The following is an 18,411-nucleotide window of genomic DNA, read 5'->3' on the forward strand; positions in this document are numbered from 1 at the left end:
GAATCTAAACACTGGCTTGCCAAGTGAATTGTCAAACTATTGTTTTGAAAGTACGGAGGCTTTTAAACATTCAAGTATTCCCTGTCCCTTCATCACCACCCAAGTACCTTGACACAACTCAAGATGTGAGCATCTGCTTTGTACAGCTGACTCCACTAACAACTGCAAAATAAGCCATCACCCACTCCACTGGGGGAGGGGGGGAGAGCTCTACAATTAAAAATAATTTGGAGAAAGAGGTGCCCTGAGAATTTTTGCACATTGATGTTATAGTGCCTGAAAGTGAGTCATAGCAAGATTTAGGTTTAGGGAGGTCAAAATGGACTTGCTCTTATCCAAACCCTTTGAGTAGGCCAGGTGTGAATCAAGCAAACTAAACACCAACCCCTGAGTTAATGATACTGAAACCCCCCATGGAATAAAGTAACCGTCTCCATGCCAAGCAACCAATATGCACGCAGAATTTTAATTCACATTTTACCTGGTAGAGAGCAGGTCAATTACATTACTATAATGAAAGTGACTTTGCTGTTTACGTTCGAGGTCTAATGTAATAGTGTAGTAGTTTCTCTAACACAGGTACAGCCCACCGCGCACGGATACCACAGAGCGCCGATAGAACTACTAGAAGGACAGCCACTATGAAAACAAAAGCCAGCACTAGCCCTATCTTCCCAAGATGTTAAGCTCCACTCTAACAACTACGGAACTAATTTTAATCTCTGAAATGTAACCTACATTACATAATTTAACACACCCTGGTGGCACAGTGGGCTAAGCACTGAGCTGTTCAAATCCACAAAGGAGAATGATGTGGGTGTCTAATTCCATAAGAGTGGCAATATCGGCAGCCATTGAAGAACAAAAATCATATCACTGTGAATAAGGGGGAGTGCGGAGTGGGGAACCAAAGCAGTGGGGACCCAAAGCCCATCTGTAGGCAACTGGACATCTCCTTACAGAAGAGTCGCAGGGAGGAGTCGAGCCAGTCAGGGTGCAGTGTAGCAACAATGAAACATACAACTTTCCTCTAGTTCCTAAATGCTTCCTCCTCCCCCCACCCCCCAACTCTCATGATCCCAATTCTACCTTACAAATCTGGCTAGACCAGAGAATGTACACTGGTACAGATAGGAACTGGAAACAGGGAATCCAGGGCAGATGATCCCTTCAGGACCAGTGGTGAGAGTGGTGATACCGCAGGGTGGAGGGAAGGTGGCGTGGGGTGGAAAGGGGGAAACAATTACAAGGATGTACATATAATCCCTGGGGGACGGACAACAGAAAAGTGGGTGAAGGGAGACATCGGGCAGTGTAAGACATGAAAAAGTAATAATAATTTATAAATTATCAAGGGTTCAGAAGGGAAGGGGAGCGGGGAGGGAGGGGGGAAAATGAGGAGCTGATGCCACGGGCTAAAGCAGAAAGCAAATGTTCTGAGAATGATGATGGCAACAAATGCACAAATGTGCTTGACACAATGGATGGATGTGTGGATTGTGATAAAGAGTTGTACGAGCCCCCAGTAAAATGATTAAAAAAGAATGAGAAACTAGAAAATTAATACTCTGCTAAAACAAACAAAAAAGATTTTGTCTCAGAAGGGTCTCAGAAGCAGTTCTACTGTCTTACAGGCTCACTATGAATTGAAATCAGCTCCATGAGGGAGGGGAGTTCTATAGTGTTTTTTGTTTGTTTGTTTTAATCATTTTATTAGGGGCTCATACAACTCTAATCACAATCCATCAATTGTGTCAAGCACATTTGTACCTATGTTGCCATCATCATTCTCAAAACACCTGCTTTCTACTTGAGTTTTATAGTTTTATAACTAGGTAAAAACTGTGTTACAAAGATCACACACTTAACCCAACCACAACTAAAATCCATGCCCCCACCACCACCACCACAAACAGCACCTACGATGCTCAAAACAAACACACAAACAAACAAAAACCTCACTGCCACTGACCCATAGCAATCTTATAGCACAGGGTAGAATTGCCTCTCTGGGCTTCCGAGATTATAACTCTTTACAGGAGTAGGATGCCTCCTCTTTCTCCCAAGATCAGCTGGTGGTTTCAAACTGCTGACCATGTGGTTAGCAGCACAATGTGTAACCACTACACCACCAAGCCACTAAAAGTGACCAAACCCAAGCCAAGCCCACTGCCACCAAGTTGCCTACAACACAAAGCAACGCTCTTTAGTATATCTGAGGCGGTAAACCTTCCTGGGAGCAGGTAGCCTCACCTTTCAACATGAGAGTAGCTGGTGGTTTGGACCACCAAACTTTCTGTTAGCAGCTGGATGCCTACTAAACAGCATCACCAGGAATCCTTAAAAGATTAGCAGTGTGACAGTAAGTGGCATTTTGTAGCACTTGGTATTTAGACACTTAAGGAAAAAGGAAAAGCAGCATCTGTTGACAGTTCTTTTTGAATCATCTTCCTGGGTTTCTGCTATTTCCCTGTTCTTTAAAACATTCTGGGTTTATCTTTGGAGGCTGCAAGGAAAAGAACATTGGAATGCTACAGTAATCAAGCAAGTGGGAAAGGCCATGCGGCAGCAGAAACAACCAGGACACTGCCGCACGGGTTATCTGAAATCCTCCCGTTTATGTGAATGGCTGCTCTCTCCAAAAGGGGGCAAGGGTGATAAATAGGCGGAACTGCTTACTGGGCTAAGAACGCTCAAACCACTTGAAGACAACAACAATAATAAATACGACCCCCTTGAAAGGTCCCACCTCGAAACAGGAGCACATAGATAAATTGACGAGTGCTAAGCACAAGGCTGTCGCACCTGCAGGCAGACCAGGACAGCAAGGAACCAGAAGTTGTGAGAAGTATATAAGCTCCTTTCCTTTCAGGAGTCCTTGAGTGGCAGAAGTGGTTATGCACTGGACAAGTGATTAAAAGGCTGGTCTCAACCCACCCTTTCAAAAGATCCGTTTCAAAAATAGCCACAGCCATTTAAACCCCACAGAGCAATCCTACCCTGACACACATGAGGCAGCCATGGGCTGGAGTCAGTCAGCAGGAGCACAACAGGGTTGGGTTTCTTTGCTTTCTGCTCCTTCTGCATACAGCTCATCCACACTGGCCAAGGCAACTCACCCTGCCTGTGCACGTTACCTCCCCTGGGTGACTAATGTGGTTATGACAATGATCAGAGCCTTGGGATTTAAACAAAGGCCTGAATTAGAATAGGTTTCTAAGGTCCATATTGAGAAAGATTCTTTAAAAAACAAACAAACAAAAAAAAACACACAGAATCCACATGAAAAGATATTCCACATCACTAACCATCAGGAAAATGTAAATCGAAACCATAATGAGATGCTATTTCTTACCCACTAAGAGGACTAGAACATAAAACTGTGGATAATTAGAACTGTGGGAGATGCGGAAAAACTGGAACTCTCATACATTTATAGAGGGAAGGGGGAAAGCCACTTTAGAAGAGTCTTTATTATATTCAAAAGAGAGTGAGTTACCTTAAGCCCTACCAGTTGCACTTCTACATATATACCCAAGGGAGTTAAAAATATCCAACCATACAAAACTGTGGTCATAAATTATCTTAGCAGCATTCTTCATAAGGGTCAAAAAGTAGAAACAACCCAATGTCCACCAACTGACGAATACATAAACGGTGTGTTATATCTTTACGAATGTCCTCTGTTAATCAGATCATCTTCATAAGGAACAGCAAGTTAAAGAAAAAAATTAATGAAGTACTCAAACATGCTACAATATAGATGGGTAAGAAACATGCTACAATATAGATAGCCCTTGAAAACATTACTCTAAGCACAAGCCACCAAACACTAGCTAGGTGCTACTCACTGTCTGGCTCCCTTTATATACAAAGTCCAGAAAAGGCCAATCCACAGAAACAAAGTAGAGTAAGGTGTCAGGGCTGAAGGACAGGGTGGAATGGGGAAGGAAATGTCCCCTAATTCCTTCTGGAGTGATGAAGATATTCTAGAATTAAGACAGTGGTGATGGCCACACAACTCTGTTCACTTCTATACACCAAACTATACACCTTGAAAAGGTGAACTTTAAAAAAAAAAGAAAAGGTGAACTTTATGGTACATAAGGTATAACTCAATTAAAATTACATAGCAACTCTTAAAGTGGGACACTCTACCTTTCACTCTTGGACTTAAGTGAGTCTCTCTGAAAATTGAGAGGAGAAATACTCTAATGCTTTCTTCTTCCAATGTCACAAGTAAAAACCTCATGAAAATATGTGTTGACATAAAACTCAATACAAGTTTAGTTTTGAAAAGTAAACAATGCATCAGCAACTTTTTTAGTAACCTTAAGCTTCTTGCCTACCGAAAAGAGGCCAGACACTGAGGCCAAGCCTTGCTTTTCCCAGAGAGGCACTCAGTTGGACTCTCAGTAACACACTGAACCACAGGAGACACAGGATGCACAACACTGCTCCCTCCTCTTTGGAAACGTAACAAAAAGAAGGCTCATGAGAATTTAAGTTGGAGGTTTGGCCACTAGGTATATGCAAGTAGCGGTGGAAGACCGTGTGCTGTTTGTTTTTGTCCGGTCATCTTCCGCTCTTGGTAGGAGGACAGGCATTATCCTCCTACGGTGGATTTGTTTGATAAACATACAGCCCAGTTATTGATGGGCTTTCCCGGGATTATCTGCTTACTCATAAGACTAAGAGGCTAACCTCATCTTCTTAAACTTCACACACTACAATCCCATAGATGGCCGACAGCTACAGTCAAAGGAGAAAAATAATCCAACACTTTCCTAATACTAAAACCAATCATCTCATGCAACCGTGGAGAGTCCTTGAGGGTCTACAACTCAATCTCTCAAGTACAGATGGCCTGAAAGACTCCTGTCATCGACACAACAGTTATCCATATACCAAGCCACCCCCTCTACACAAGAACATAGCTTGTCAGACATCACCAATACCCGTGACTGCTTTTATTTCATACTAAAATTTTAAAATTCACAGAGAACTATAATCTTGGGTAAGAAGCAGGAGTACATAAATCAGATCAGTAACTGGGTCCCCATAAGGGTGCTGGACAGAAGCTCCATTCACCATGAACATATCAGATTACCTGTAAATAAGTGAGAAAAGAAAACAAGGTTGCCATCTCTAAACCCCCATCTTAAGTTCGTACGTTCACACTGATTTCTACTGAAATTGCTCCATTTTTTAAAGTATGAAGGCTAATCAGATTTAAAAACTCAAGTTACCAAATGACTAAGTTCACTTCCCACAACATAACTTTTCCTAAAGCACAAGGGAGTTTAGCCAAACCAAATAAACCCTGGGGTTATTGCGGTCTCCGCATTATTAAATATTCTTGTTATTGTCATAAGAACATATTTAGTTGCACAAAAAGCTTGTAAAAATCAAGACTTAAAAAGGGGAGTTGGGGTTATTATTCTGCTAGTCATCAGATCTGTCTATCAATCACAGCTATTGTTTTTAAAAAGTTTAACCAGAGTAGGTCTACAGTTCCTCCATTTACTAAGTATCTAAGAACTTCTGTAGGTACCTTTCCTAAATACTAAGGATCCACAGCATTCCACTTAAAGGCAGATGCTGTGGTAGAAAAGACTTACAACTCAGTATTTTCTGTGTGCTGTGAGAACTAAATTTTCGATGCTGGTATGAAATGGGCAACATTAAATTGCTCAGCAAGGGCAGAAAAACATAACCATCCTCCTCGGAAAAGAGCATTCATGGGCCCAAGACACAATTTGAGCTTACCTAGAAGCTGGGTGTCCTTGAGAAGCTTTTAACTTTTTTCCAGGTTTGCTGAAAGAGAAAGGTCTTTAGCCCTATCAAGCAAGCCATAAGCCCCTTGATTGCACCTTAAAGGGAATGAGAATGTTTCGGCTCATTTGCATTTTAAAGGGTACTCTTTCATGATCTTTCACACTTGTAATAGATGTCTAACCCGTTAAGTTAAATTACTATTTCTTTTCTTAGTCTGAAAGTCGATGCAGACTCCAAGCACGGTCTCTCCCATTGTTCTTTACCCTAAGTTGGTCCCTGAACAATACTGACAGCTGCTATCAAACCCGGTTGCATTTACTCCTCGAGCAGCTGCTGTGTACAGGAACAGACAGCCTCTCAGTACCTCCTCCCCTCTGGGGAGACAGGTTTGACACACTGCATGGTCAATGAAGGGGTGCAAAGGTCCACTGAATTGTCAACCCAATTTTATGCTACTTCGATTTTCCAGGATGCACACAAGTCCTTTCAAGCAAAAATCAAGCATATGCCAGAGCATGAAACTTATGGCGCAGGATAATTATGGATCACTACAAACTTTAAAAGAGACATTAATTAATAAGCTACCCCAAAACTAAACTTGTGGAAAACTGCATCTGCCGGTACGCCAAAATCAGGCCAAGGGCTTGCACTGGGTCCAGTCCCCACTATTCAGGTTACAGTTGCCACCTTATCAGAGCTCCCCTGCCTTTATATTCTCAAAATACATCCTGGACTAAGGCCATATGCATCATCAGCAACTCCCCTAACCTCCTACAAAAGTAGCCCGCTGTAATTATTTTCTGATGCAACTAACCACGAGCATTCCCCATAAAATATAAGTACAGCATCTTCCTTTCTAAATGGGAGGTCAGAGAAGCTATGAATCACAGAAGAAATTCACAAGGGCTGGACAGGAACTCTGAGGATTTAAGAGTTAATACCATCAAGACATTATATGTAAAAATGTAGGGCCTATCAGAAAACCGACGTATTCCACAAAGTTTAAACTGGGTACTTGAGACCTGCTTTGCATACTTTAATCAAAACAGGCTTTTCCATCCTCATTCATTTGGGTTTAAAAAAAAAATTTCCCTGCTCAAGCTACAAGTACAATTCACTATTAGCCCGGTCTAATCAAACACAGTACATGCAAAAGTACCAGTGAATATTTGATTTGATCTCTGAAAGAAAGCAATTCATTACACAAGAAAAGGGTACAGAAGGCAGCAGACAAATGCAGATGTAATTGTGTTTTTTGTTGAATGTGATTAGAGAGCCCACTAAGTAACAGTCAAAAATGTGATACTAAAAGTTGGGGGGGGGGGGGCGGGGCACGCAGCCTGTATCTGAGGGGAAGGGGAGGAGGAGAAAATTGTTTATGCAGAGCTAAGCTGTCAAGTGTAATAAAGCAGCCTGAATAAAATTTAAGCTGAAAATCCACTGAAGCTCCCCATTTCAGGGAGGAAAAAGCTATTAAAAGGAAATGAAGGTCACCCTCCCAGTTTATTTCACCTAATTGACTGCCAATAGCTTACCACAGGCAACCCGACTGCAGATCTGCAATTGAGAAACTGATGAAAGGAGAGTTTTCAAGCTGGGCCTCATTCTTTAATCCTCCTTCGCTCTTATGTTTTTTCCTCCGTCTCCAGTTGGGATGTAATTTTAAGCCCTGAAGGATTAACTGGTTCCATTGTCTGTGGCCATCATTGGTCTATGGCACTCTTAATCCTTACAGCAGCATGTCTAATTATCATTACAAAGTGTCTGAGGGAACTATAAAGACCAGCAGGGCATCTTCTCACAAGCAATTAACATAAATTGATAAATGAGTAATTTGAATCTGTTCAAGGCACTCACATATGAATAAAATGAAAAGGACAGTCCCTTGTTTCAGCTACTTCTTTTGCTTGGTCTGGAAGGGCAGGAAACTTGAGAGCCCCACTGGCTCCTGCAAGGAGGGGGTGGCTGGGGGAAGGACTCATGCAGGGGATGAACTGCATGGTTCACCAGGTTCATTAATGCTGAGCAAATGACTCGTGATTGACAACCTGTCGGCGGCGAGGAACACTGACTGAACTCAACCTATGCCAGCCGAAACCTGGTGAAAAGCTGAGAACACGGTGGCAGACAATTAACACTTCTTCCATGGCAGGAGCGAACTCTGTTCATTTGTGTGCCGCTTAAAAATTCATGAAAGATGCACCAGAAAGAGAAAGCACAAACAATTGCGTCTGTTCTACTACCCTCCGAGTCTAAGGAAGAAAGCAAAGATAGCTAAAGGAAATGACCAGAGACCCATCGCCACCTCTCTGTGACCTAAAGCTGTAAGACTCGGGAAAGCAAAGTCCTTAAAATCCGCATTTGGACTTGGCTGCTGGAGCCTGGGTGGTTTGAGTGTCATAGGGTGAGCTACATTCACTTTCCCATGGAAAAGCAGATTTATTTTTCTTCCCTTCCTAAAATCTATTATCTTCCCCAGGCAACCCCTTTCTTCTACATTTACCTCAATGTATTCCAACCCCCCTACCTACCCTTATCAAATCCAAATGGGTAAGCATTAACCTACACAAAATCATACATATACATATATTAAGTCATGAAATTAATAAAAAAGGAAAGCTGGTTATACACACTGTAGGAGGTAGACCTGGTAGGCCACGTACCCCGATGATGGCATTCAACTCTGCCATGGTCACCTGCTTGGCACGTTCCACGGCCTGGGCCACCTGTTGTTGATGCTTTGGAAACAAGGAGAAGGAGAAATGTTAGTAAGCAAGGCAGCCAAGAGTATCACTTGTGGGTTACTTAAATCACAGGAGCAACCAGACAAATTCTCCACACCACACAAGTTAAAGGGCTTGAAGACACAGTTTCTCGACCACACATATTCCAAAGAAGCCAAGTGCAACAGGAAAGGGAAACAGAGACGATGCTTTATTTCTAACCAACAGCAGTCACCACTTACAACTCTGTTGGTCGTGTTAGACTGAGAACAGAAGAAAGGCCCAAAACACATCCACAGTAGTAACTGCAGCCTTGGGAAATAAGCAATATGGAATTTAGGAGATCACTGGTTGATTGTCAGAAGGGGTTGTAAATGTTTGGGCAAATGAAGTGGACAAGAACTTTAAAACACCCATTTCAATATGTAAAGCTTACGCAATCGATCTGCAACCACTTTTGTGATCAACAACTATTAGCCCTCCAGTAGTTTCTAGCAACGCTGTGAAGCCCTCTCCTCCTTTAACCTTTTGAGGTGTCAGCCTTCCAAGGGAAAAGGAGGACCCCACGCTCCCTTACAGGCTGGAAACACATTGCACTCTTCGCCTCAACTCAACCACTGTCAAAAACAACACCACGTGTTCATTTGGGACTCATATGGAAACTAGAATTACTGAAATCTAGCAAATGACCATTTCCAAAAGGCCTAAAGTCTATACCAGGGGTCCTCAAACTGCGGCCCGCCGAGGATATTTATCCAGGCCACCAGGTGTTTTTGCCGTTTTGTTTTTTACTTCAAAATAAGATATGTGCAGTATGCATAGGAACTTGTTCATAGTTTTTTAAAAAACTACAGTCTGGCCCTCCAACGGGTCTGAGGGACAGTGAACTGGCCCCCTGTTTAAAAAGTGTGAGGACCCCTGGTCTACACCGTAACATTAGTAGACAAATGTTATGTTGGAGGAGACTGACACACAGCAAAGGTGTTGAGGCCGGCAGAGCAGAGGCCAACTAACACACACAGAGTGCTGTTAAAGTGATTCCAACTCACAGGAAGCCAGTAGGATCCAGAACTGCTCCAAGACTATAAATCTTTACTGGAGCAGACTGCCTCATCTTTCTCCCTCAGAGCAGGTAGTGGATTTGCACCCTCAACCTTTCAGTTAACAGTCTTGTGCTTAAACTACTGTGCCACCGGAGCACCTTCCAACTAGAACAGATACCCAATAGTCTGTCTCGTGACCCAATAAGCGTCCACTCTCCTCAGGATACATTCATCTGGAGCACACACATTTTATTTATTTGCCTATATCCAAATAGTACAGCAAATTATCAGACAAATCAGAATATAAATCTTCCATCAACTAGAAATATTTACTTTAGCTTTCGGATTACCGTCATCCACCCCTTCTGTGGACAGTGCTCCTTTCACATAATGCCAACTCAACTCGATAGATACGCACAAAGGAAATACTTGCTTTCACAGGTAAAATCTAGCCGGATAGAACCGTTTTTAAAATTCAGCATAAGATAAACTTATGGTTAATATAGGGGAGACACCTGAGTCATCAGCTGATCTCAAGAGTCTACCATTTCTCAAAGAAAGTGAATGCATTTTCTTTGATAGCCATTTTTCAGTTTTCCACAGGAAAAAAAATTTAATTTGAGGTTGAGCTATTGTCACCACTTCCGCAATGTGCCCTCAGATCTGTTAGATGGAATAGCAGGGGGTTTGCACACTTCAGCTGTAACAGATGTTCTTCACACTTGTCCCTTGTGATAAAATTAACATCTTTAAAACTAGCTAATTTGCAAACAGAGAAGCAACATAATTGCACTTTAACAGCTGAACAGTTTTACTTACTTCCTGAGACAGAAATGGGATGACTTGTGCACAAATCGTATTCAATCTCTTGGCGATTTCCGTCTATAAAAGACAAAGCCATACAAATGTTTAGAACACGTCGTACTCATTTCATAAAAGTAACACTTTACCCCAACACTTGATTCCTCCATTACCTCACCCTTGAGGGCATACAATTTTTCAGCCAGGTTATATTACTGACAAATTTGTATCTTGTATCTTGAGGTGTGTGGCAGACATTAATCCCAGTTAAAAATCACATGTATTGGTGGTCACTTAATAAAAGACCATGGTAGTCTGAGTCAGAGAAGCTATGTGGTTTAAGGCACAATGAGCCATCTAAACCGGCCACTGCAAACCACTTAATATGCTTACTTAATTCTAGCATACCACGGCACATTGATACACTTATAGCAAATTCATTCAAATCGGTACTGGAAATTACTGGAATAGCAACACTGTCGACACTATCTTTCCAAAATGGGCACATCCCATTACTGGCAAGTGGGCTCCAACTCATGGAGCCCCCAATGTGTGTCAAGTCAAACTGTGCTCCCCAGGACTGTCAATGGCTCGTTATTTTAAATAAGACCACAGAGCCTCTGAGTGTATTCACGTCTCCAATCTTCTAGAGTTGGCTGCCCAGCACGTTAATCCTCTGCCACAACCAAAGCCCTCCTATAACTTTCCAAGGTTAGGTCTAAACTGGAGAGAAGAAAGAGCCCACTGACCACCATCCCACCTGCCCTGGGCAGGTGAAACAGAATATTCACGGAAGGAGCCTTCATGGAGTCTCAACAACTCACACAAACCAAGAAACCATTACAGAAGCAGGATTCCAGTCCCACAGGACAGTCGAGCCAAATTTGTCAAGCAAGTCTCACAATTCAGCATCAAAGAGGAAAGAGCTCACCGAAGGGGCCAAACAACTCATTCAAAAATAGGCAAGATGTATACAGGTGTCTGTTGTTGAGGCTGTTCTGAAGAAAAGGAAGTCCCTGTTCAGCTCAAATTCCAGAGCAGCCTCTCTGCTGTTTGGAGTTACTGACAGGGAGAGAACGAATAAATGCTGCTTGGCCTCTGGTGTAGGGCGAGATCCACCGGCCCCCACCTCTGTCACACCTTTAGAGTCATGCAAAGCAGTTCTGCATTTTTTTCACATATAAAGGTCATCTGAGAAGACCTTAGAGGTTCAGTGATTTTATTTATTTCATCATTTTTTGTCTATGTCTACTAATACTGCTGCTATTACTGTGTTAAGAATGGAAAAAGGATGGCAAGGAAAAAATTATAACACCCTGCTGTCAATGCCTTTGAGAAATACCGATTTGAACAGTTAAGATACAGTAGGAAGAAAACAAAACAAACAACTGGAAACTCTACATACAAGTACTTAAAAAAAAAGCCACCCTTTGTTCCAATTAGAACAAGGTCTTCAGGTTTTATGGGATTGGCCTGGAGCCAAGTCAGCTCAGTTCTCCATGAGGTAAGACCATACTATGGAAGAAATTGTCTAGTACAAGGAAGCGAAATGAGAGCTCAAGCCTATGACCTTGCTTCAGCCAACACAGCAAACAGATATATGCAAAGAGGCTGCAGCTGGACCAGGTGCAGAAACAGAAGTGACTCAGCTCCACCCAGTTATTTGATCACAGCTAACTCAAGGGCATGGCTCTCCTAGAAAGCATGGGCAGATTTCCCTTTCCTTTGTAACAAGATTTTGGGAGGGTGTGCTGTGTACTTGGGTCCCTGGTTAGGTATATGTTACAGAGTAAGGATACCCTTCACGTACTCCTGGACGGACCCTTGTTTTCCCACTCTCTACCTACCAAACCTTCTGAACAGCATTATGTACTTTTCCCTTTGCAAAATTCATTTGAGTTTCCAGAATATTCAAAATGTATATTCACTTGGAATATATAAACACACAAATACACACAGATGCCATGAGTGAAAATACAAAAGAACATTAAAATCCACGGCATTGGTCTCATGATTCTGGAAGCATTATTCCAAACCTTCATTACATGTTCTGGAGCCCGAGATGAGAGACACTTTGATACCAAAGAACGAATATGCTTAAGTGTTTGCGACATTAGTAGGCAAAGTCAACTAGTTTTTATAATGGCAAACTAGGAATTCCTAGAAATGAAACTGCTGGGTGCGGGATAATGTCATTTCTTTTATGTGGCCTTTCTGGCCGTGGGTTGAAAATTGACCCAAAATGATTGGTTGAACCACAGTCTGTTAAAGGGCTGGTGGGTTTACTAACTGTTTAAGCAGCTTGAACAGATTGGTTGGTTTGCTATCCACAGCAAGAGGCTCGCAAATCTGTCCAATAGGACTGTTTCATTTAATTTCCTCATAAGTGATTGACTAGTTTATGAAAGCCATGCCCCGAAGTTGAGAAGTGTTTCAATAAAAGCGAGCAGTCTCACAGAGGATTTTAGGGTTTCCGGATCAACAAAAGCCAGAGAGCAGTAGTTCTCAACCGGTGACCCTTTGGGGGTCAAACCCTTTCACAGGAGTCACCCAATTCATAACAGTAGCAAAATTACAGTTATGAAGTAGCAATGAGAATAATTTTATGGTTGGGGGATCACCACAACATGAAGAGTATTAAAGGGTCGTAGCATTAGGAAGGCTGAGAACCACTGCCATAGAGGGTGAGGGGTGGTGTGTATCCCTTGGACATGGGACCCTGTGCTGGGCACCTCCTACAAGAGCTGTAAAGCAGGTCAAGGGGCACCGAATCTGGAAGGAAACACAGCAAAGGTGAAGCAGCGGAGCAATAGTGTTATCAGTGTGAGCAGAGGGAACCGGGGGGCCAGCAGAAAGCAGCGATGGGCAGAGCTGGCCCAAGGAGCAGAGCAGGGCATATCTGGGCAGGGAAAGAAGCCTGGGAAGACACCATATGATGTTTGCTTGTCACACTCTTTTGCCTCAAAAGCTGTTCCTATGTCAAGCCTAACCCTGGGACTGCCCCAGGGTTGTCCCAAAGCTGCTAGTTGAAAGCTGGACCAGCAAGAACAAGGGGGGCCAAGAAAAGCTACGAAGAGACAACCAAGTCACACTGCACTTAATGTGATGGTAAACCTGCAGAGACCAGACACATGCCGACGACATTAGATCCTCAGCGTGCAATGCCCAGTGACACAGATATGGATCTGGGTAATTTTGAAAGGGAGAAGAATGAGTCCTCTTTAGGACATACTCAGGTCGCTCCCCTACAGTACTAAGTGGGATATGCAAACAGGTGCACTGGTTCACTGCAAATCTGCTCCTTTTCTTTACTGATTTTGCTTTCTATTAAGTAATTTGTTCTTTTTATTTATTGTCTACCTATAAATAGTAATAAGAACACCTCTGAAATGTGAACAATGAAAGTCTTACATGGATCGAATAGTATAGTCCTCATCCCAGCAGTCTTAGAACTAACTGCTTGTAATTTTGAGGCAACTAGAGTGTGTTTATACCCACAGTTCACTGGGTCAGAGTGTCTGCATATTTTAAATTGCAATGCATGCTGCTGAACTGCCCAGCAGAAAAGCCACTGCAATTTGCATGAACACCAGCAGAGTACAAGGGTGCTTGCCCTCCCACCCAGTGTCAATATTGGGACGTGTTGACCTTTTCTTAATCTTTAACCATCTAATAGATTAAAAACTGATCTGTTTTATTTGCATTACTTGGATTCTTCCAGAAGTTAAACATCTTTTCATACACTTATTGGCTCACTGTAGTTTTCCTTTGTCTATTTTTCATTGGTGTTTGAATTATCATGGTCTTTTTGTAGTTCTTTTCATAGGACAAATGTTAACCCTTCAGCAGTTTCCCAGCCAGCCACTGTCTTTCCAGCTTGCTTAAAACAGAGTTTTGGCTAGACAGAACTTTAAACTCCTATGTGTTCAAACCACATACTTTTCTTCGTCTGTTCCTTGTCTTGGGGTCAGGATTAGGAGGCACCTCAAGATTATACGTCCTTACTTCTGGGGCTGCAATGGTTGTACTTTTTAGAGTGAATGACTTGATCTGACTGGAATTTAGTGCAGTCTATAAAGAAAATATTATCTCATCTTCAGTATCATTTTATGTATTAGCACTCACAATTGCTTCAAAGAAAAATGAACACAGTCAAGGAACAGTGAGACCCAGTGTGGATGGAATAAACCCACAAACCTTTAGTAACATCATCAAGTTACCTACAACAAAACAGATGAAGGCATGGATGAAAGAAAAGCACATCAGAAGCTGGGGGAAACAATGAAACAGGTAGAACTGGGCAAGACTGACATAGGAGAGATAAGATGAAAGCTCAAATTGATCAAGAAACATCAAAAGCAACAACTGATGTCCTTGGAATTTGAAGCACATGGTCTGGAGAAGAAATGGAAATAAGAACAAAGGAGGATCTTAACCAAGCTGTCTCCACTCTCTGCTGGGTCTCTAAATCCTATCTCAAGCTATCATCTGACAAGCCAAATTGACTTGGGAGCAGAAAGACTGAATTCATCTTAGCTCTTAGACTTAGAAGTTGGTTCTTCCTGAATGCAGCACTGACATTCTCCACGTGCCTCAGCTTCACTGTCCTTACAAGGGCACCTACTTCCAGGCAGGCAGTGTTTCTCTGAGGATGCAGTCAGTTTGTATGAAGATGCTTTGTGAACTCTATCTAAAGCAACATCACTTACCCCAGGAGGATTTGATAAAGGTTGTTCCCTTTCCTTAAAATACTCTGGGGATAGGGGCACAAAACCCTTACCACCATTCTTAGTGCCATCTCTTATTTCAACTCATGGGTATGCTAATAGGACCCTCAATTTGGTATATATTCATAAGTTGTAGTGGTTTTTCAATGAGGGCAGTAGGATCCTTGCCCCCTTCCATGAGGAATGCCAGGGCTGAAACCAAAGCCAAGCATGGTTTTATTGTTATTCATAAGAAATCTACTGGTTAAGTTTCAGATCGCTAGGACTTTCTCCTACTCTGCGTGAGTGTGGAAGTTCTGCTGAAACTTGTCCACCATAGGTGACTTCTTGCTAGCATTTGAAATATTGGTAACATAGCTTCCAGCATCGTAGCAACACAGAAGTCACCACAGACTGACAGAAAGACTATCCTGAAATTTAGACAATGTAATTAAGAAACACAAAACACAGACACATTTGAATTTGTTGGTGTCAGAAAATACTGGCTATCCTCTGGACTGCCAAAACAACAACATATCAGTCTTGGGGGAAATACGGCCAGCATGCTTTAGTAGCGAGGACAGTGAGACATTGCCTCAATCAATTCTGAAGCCATTATCTGGGTGGGCCCACCTCTGGAGAAGGACACCATGACTGGTAGAGGGTCAGAGCAAATGAGGGAGACCCTCAACGAGACGGACTGACATAAGGGCCTCCAACACCAGCTCAAACTTCACGATTATGGGGATAATGCAACACCAGGCATCATTTTGTTTTGTTATACATGAGTCAGATAACTGACATCCCATGACATATCACATTTATAAATGAAATTTCCCTGTACCTCTTATTTCTGAGACTGTGCAAGACAGTACACTAAGTCAGCATGTAGCAACTACTTCTGCCCACCCAAACCATATCCACTGCCCTCAAACAGGTTCTGACTCATATCAATCTTTTAGGACCAAGTACAACTGTCATATAGGCTTTCTGAGACTGTAAATCTTTACAGAAACAGACTGCACTTCTTTCTCCCACACCAAATCCATACCTTCATGAAGCTCTCATGCCCAGAAAAATCAACTAATGGAGCTGGGTGAAGGTCCCAGCATGGAGCCTGGCTCCATGGATGGCCACTGCCTGTGAGTTAACAGAGATCAGGGATTCAAAACAATCTTATGTTGTCCCAGCCAATGCCAACTCCACCCACTGGTTTGCTTAATAAAACGGACACTCAAAATCTGAAAAATTAGGTTTGCATCTCAGCAAAATTTGTATTAGATGTCCTTGTCCAAGTCACCCCACCCACTGGGTTCCAGGTCTCTTATCTGGGTAAGAGATTATAACCAATCTACCTACCTGAGTTTCACGAAAATCAAATTTGCTAAATAAAGTATGACAGATTTTTACATATTAAACACATATATAATAAATAAACATACACTCATAGCACTATAAGGTGATATACACATATAAGAGTTTACCCCAATTCTTCAAACAAACAAAAAAACTCAATGCCATCAAGTCAATTTTGACTGATGTCTCCTGGGTTACACAGAACTGCTCCATAGGGTTTAATTGGCTCTGTCAGAATGTACTCAAGTAATCTTTGTGGCCACAGAGTCCTTGGCTGACACAAACTGTTAAGGACTTGGCTGCTGACCCTAACAACAGCTTAAACCTACCCAGATGCACCTCAGAAGAAATGTCTAATGATCTGCTTCCAAAAGGTCACAGACTTAATATCCCTATGGAGTGCAGCTCTTATTCTGAAACACATGGGATTACCATTCACTAAAACTGACAACAACCTTTTGGTAAGATGATCATTAGGCCTTTCTCCCACGGTGCCACTAAAAAAATACATGTAAGGAAGAAAGGAGAGGAGGCAGGTGGAACCGATCCCAAGGATCAACGCATAATCACCACCACCCCTTCAGGGGACGAACAATAGAAACCATGGGTAAAGGGAGATAGGGGTCAGTGTAAGACATGAAAATAATAATTTATAATTTATCAAGCGGTCACAACAGGGACAGGGGGTGGGGGGGTGGGGAGCTGATGCCAACAGCTCAATAGAAAGTAAATGTCTAGAAAAGAATGATGGCCACATATGTACAAATATGCTTGATACAATTGATGTATGGATTGTTATGAGTTGTCAGAGGCCACAATAAAATAACCTTAAAAATAAAAATAAATAAAATGAAGGGAAAAAAAACCATGTGAGAGAGAGAGACAATGTTAGGTGCCATCGAGTTGGACAAACTCACAGCGACTGTATGTGCAACAGAATAAAACACGGCCTGTACCATTTCCACAAATGTTCTTGTTTGAGCCAACAGTTGCAGCCACTGTGTCAATCTATCCTGGCAAGGGCCTTCCTCTTTTTTGCTTAACAAACTCTTCTCTTCTTTACCATTTTCAAGCCTTCCATAGCACTTACTATCTATTTGGCAAAGGAAACCATGTGTTCAAAAGTCACAGTTTATATAAAGCTTCCATACAGTTCCCTAACAGCTTCCTGCATGTAAGTCAAGATGGAAAAACACCCTAAGAGCAGATTTCTACAAAGTATTTTGTTATCTCTCCTCACTGAACCCTCCACCATCAAAATGAAGCACAGGGCACACATTTACCATACTGTCAAGTCACGCTTCATGGAACGAACACTGAATCCCCAAGCCTCCCTAAACTCAACAACCAAGGCACAATCCAATAAACGGCTAGTAAACAGTGTTAGAATAAGGCTCTGTTTACAAAAAGAAGTTTTGCCTCAGCAGTTGTTAAAATTCCTGTAGAGTGGAGTGAAGCTGAGTTAGACATGGTCCAATATCTTGAAGGTCAGCAATGAATCAAACTCCTGTTGCACTCTGCTGAATTCTTAAACTAAAGACATGTTCTCAGAGACACCTTAACTTAAATTTTTAGGGTTCTGAGATTCTTAAAAGCTTCACCTTAAAGCAAGTGGTCCAAAATCAGTGATGAGGAGGATATAAGAGGGCTGGTAGGGCTTGATCAGGGGCAATGTAGCCGAGAGGAGTTGCTGAAACCCAGATGAGGGCTGAGCATGGTGGTGGGCTGAGAGGAAGGTGGAAGGAAATAGTGGAAAGAGCTAGGAGGTAAAGGGGATTTGTGGAGGTCTAGATGCAGGCATGCACATATGTAAATATATTTATTTATGATGTTGGGAAAGAGATCTGTGTGCATATATTTATAAGTTTAGCATTAAGGTAGCAGATGGACACTGGGCCTCCACTGAAGTACTCCCTCAATGCAAGAACACTTTGTTCTAATAACCCAGCATTCTGTGATGCTTATCTTCCCGGCACGATCACTGAAGGCAAAGTGGGTGCATGA

The 18,411-nt window shown here is 42.3% G+C and overlaps 1 protein-coding gene across 1 annotated transcript in view; it reads right to left on the minus strand.

The window, feature by feature from the left end:
* Positions 1–18,411, minus strand: part of TLE1 (TLE family member 1, transcriptional corepressor) — a 118,548-nt gene that overhangs the window by 72,515 nt on the left and 27,622 nt on the right. Inside the window, exons 5-6 of the mRNA XM_004713910.4 lie at positions 10,364–10,426; positions 8,442–8,516 (exon numbers count right to left, since the gene is read on the minus strand). Of these exons, the coding sequence (XP_004713967.2) occupies positions 8,442–8,516; positions 10,364–10,426 (138 nt within the window). The remainder of the gene's footprint in view (positions 1–8,441; positions 8,517–10,363; positions 10,427–18,411) is intronic.

This window comes from Echinops telfairi, unplaced genomic scaffold (genome assembly GCF_000313985.2).
Source record: "Echinops telfairi isolate 266 unplaced genomic scaffold, ASM31398v2 ScPeMD7_1;HRSCAF=3_1, whole genome shotgun sequence".
NCBI lineage: Eukaryota > Metazoa > Chordata > Mammalia > Afrosoricida > Tenrecidae > Echinops > Echinops telfairi.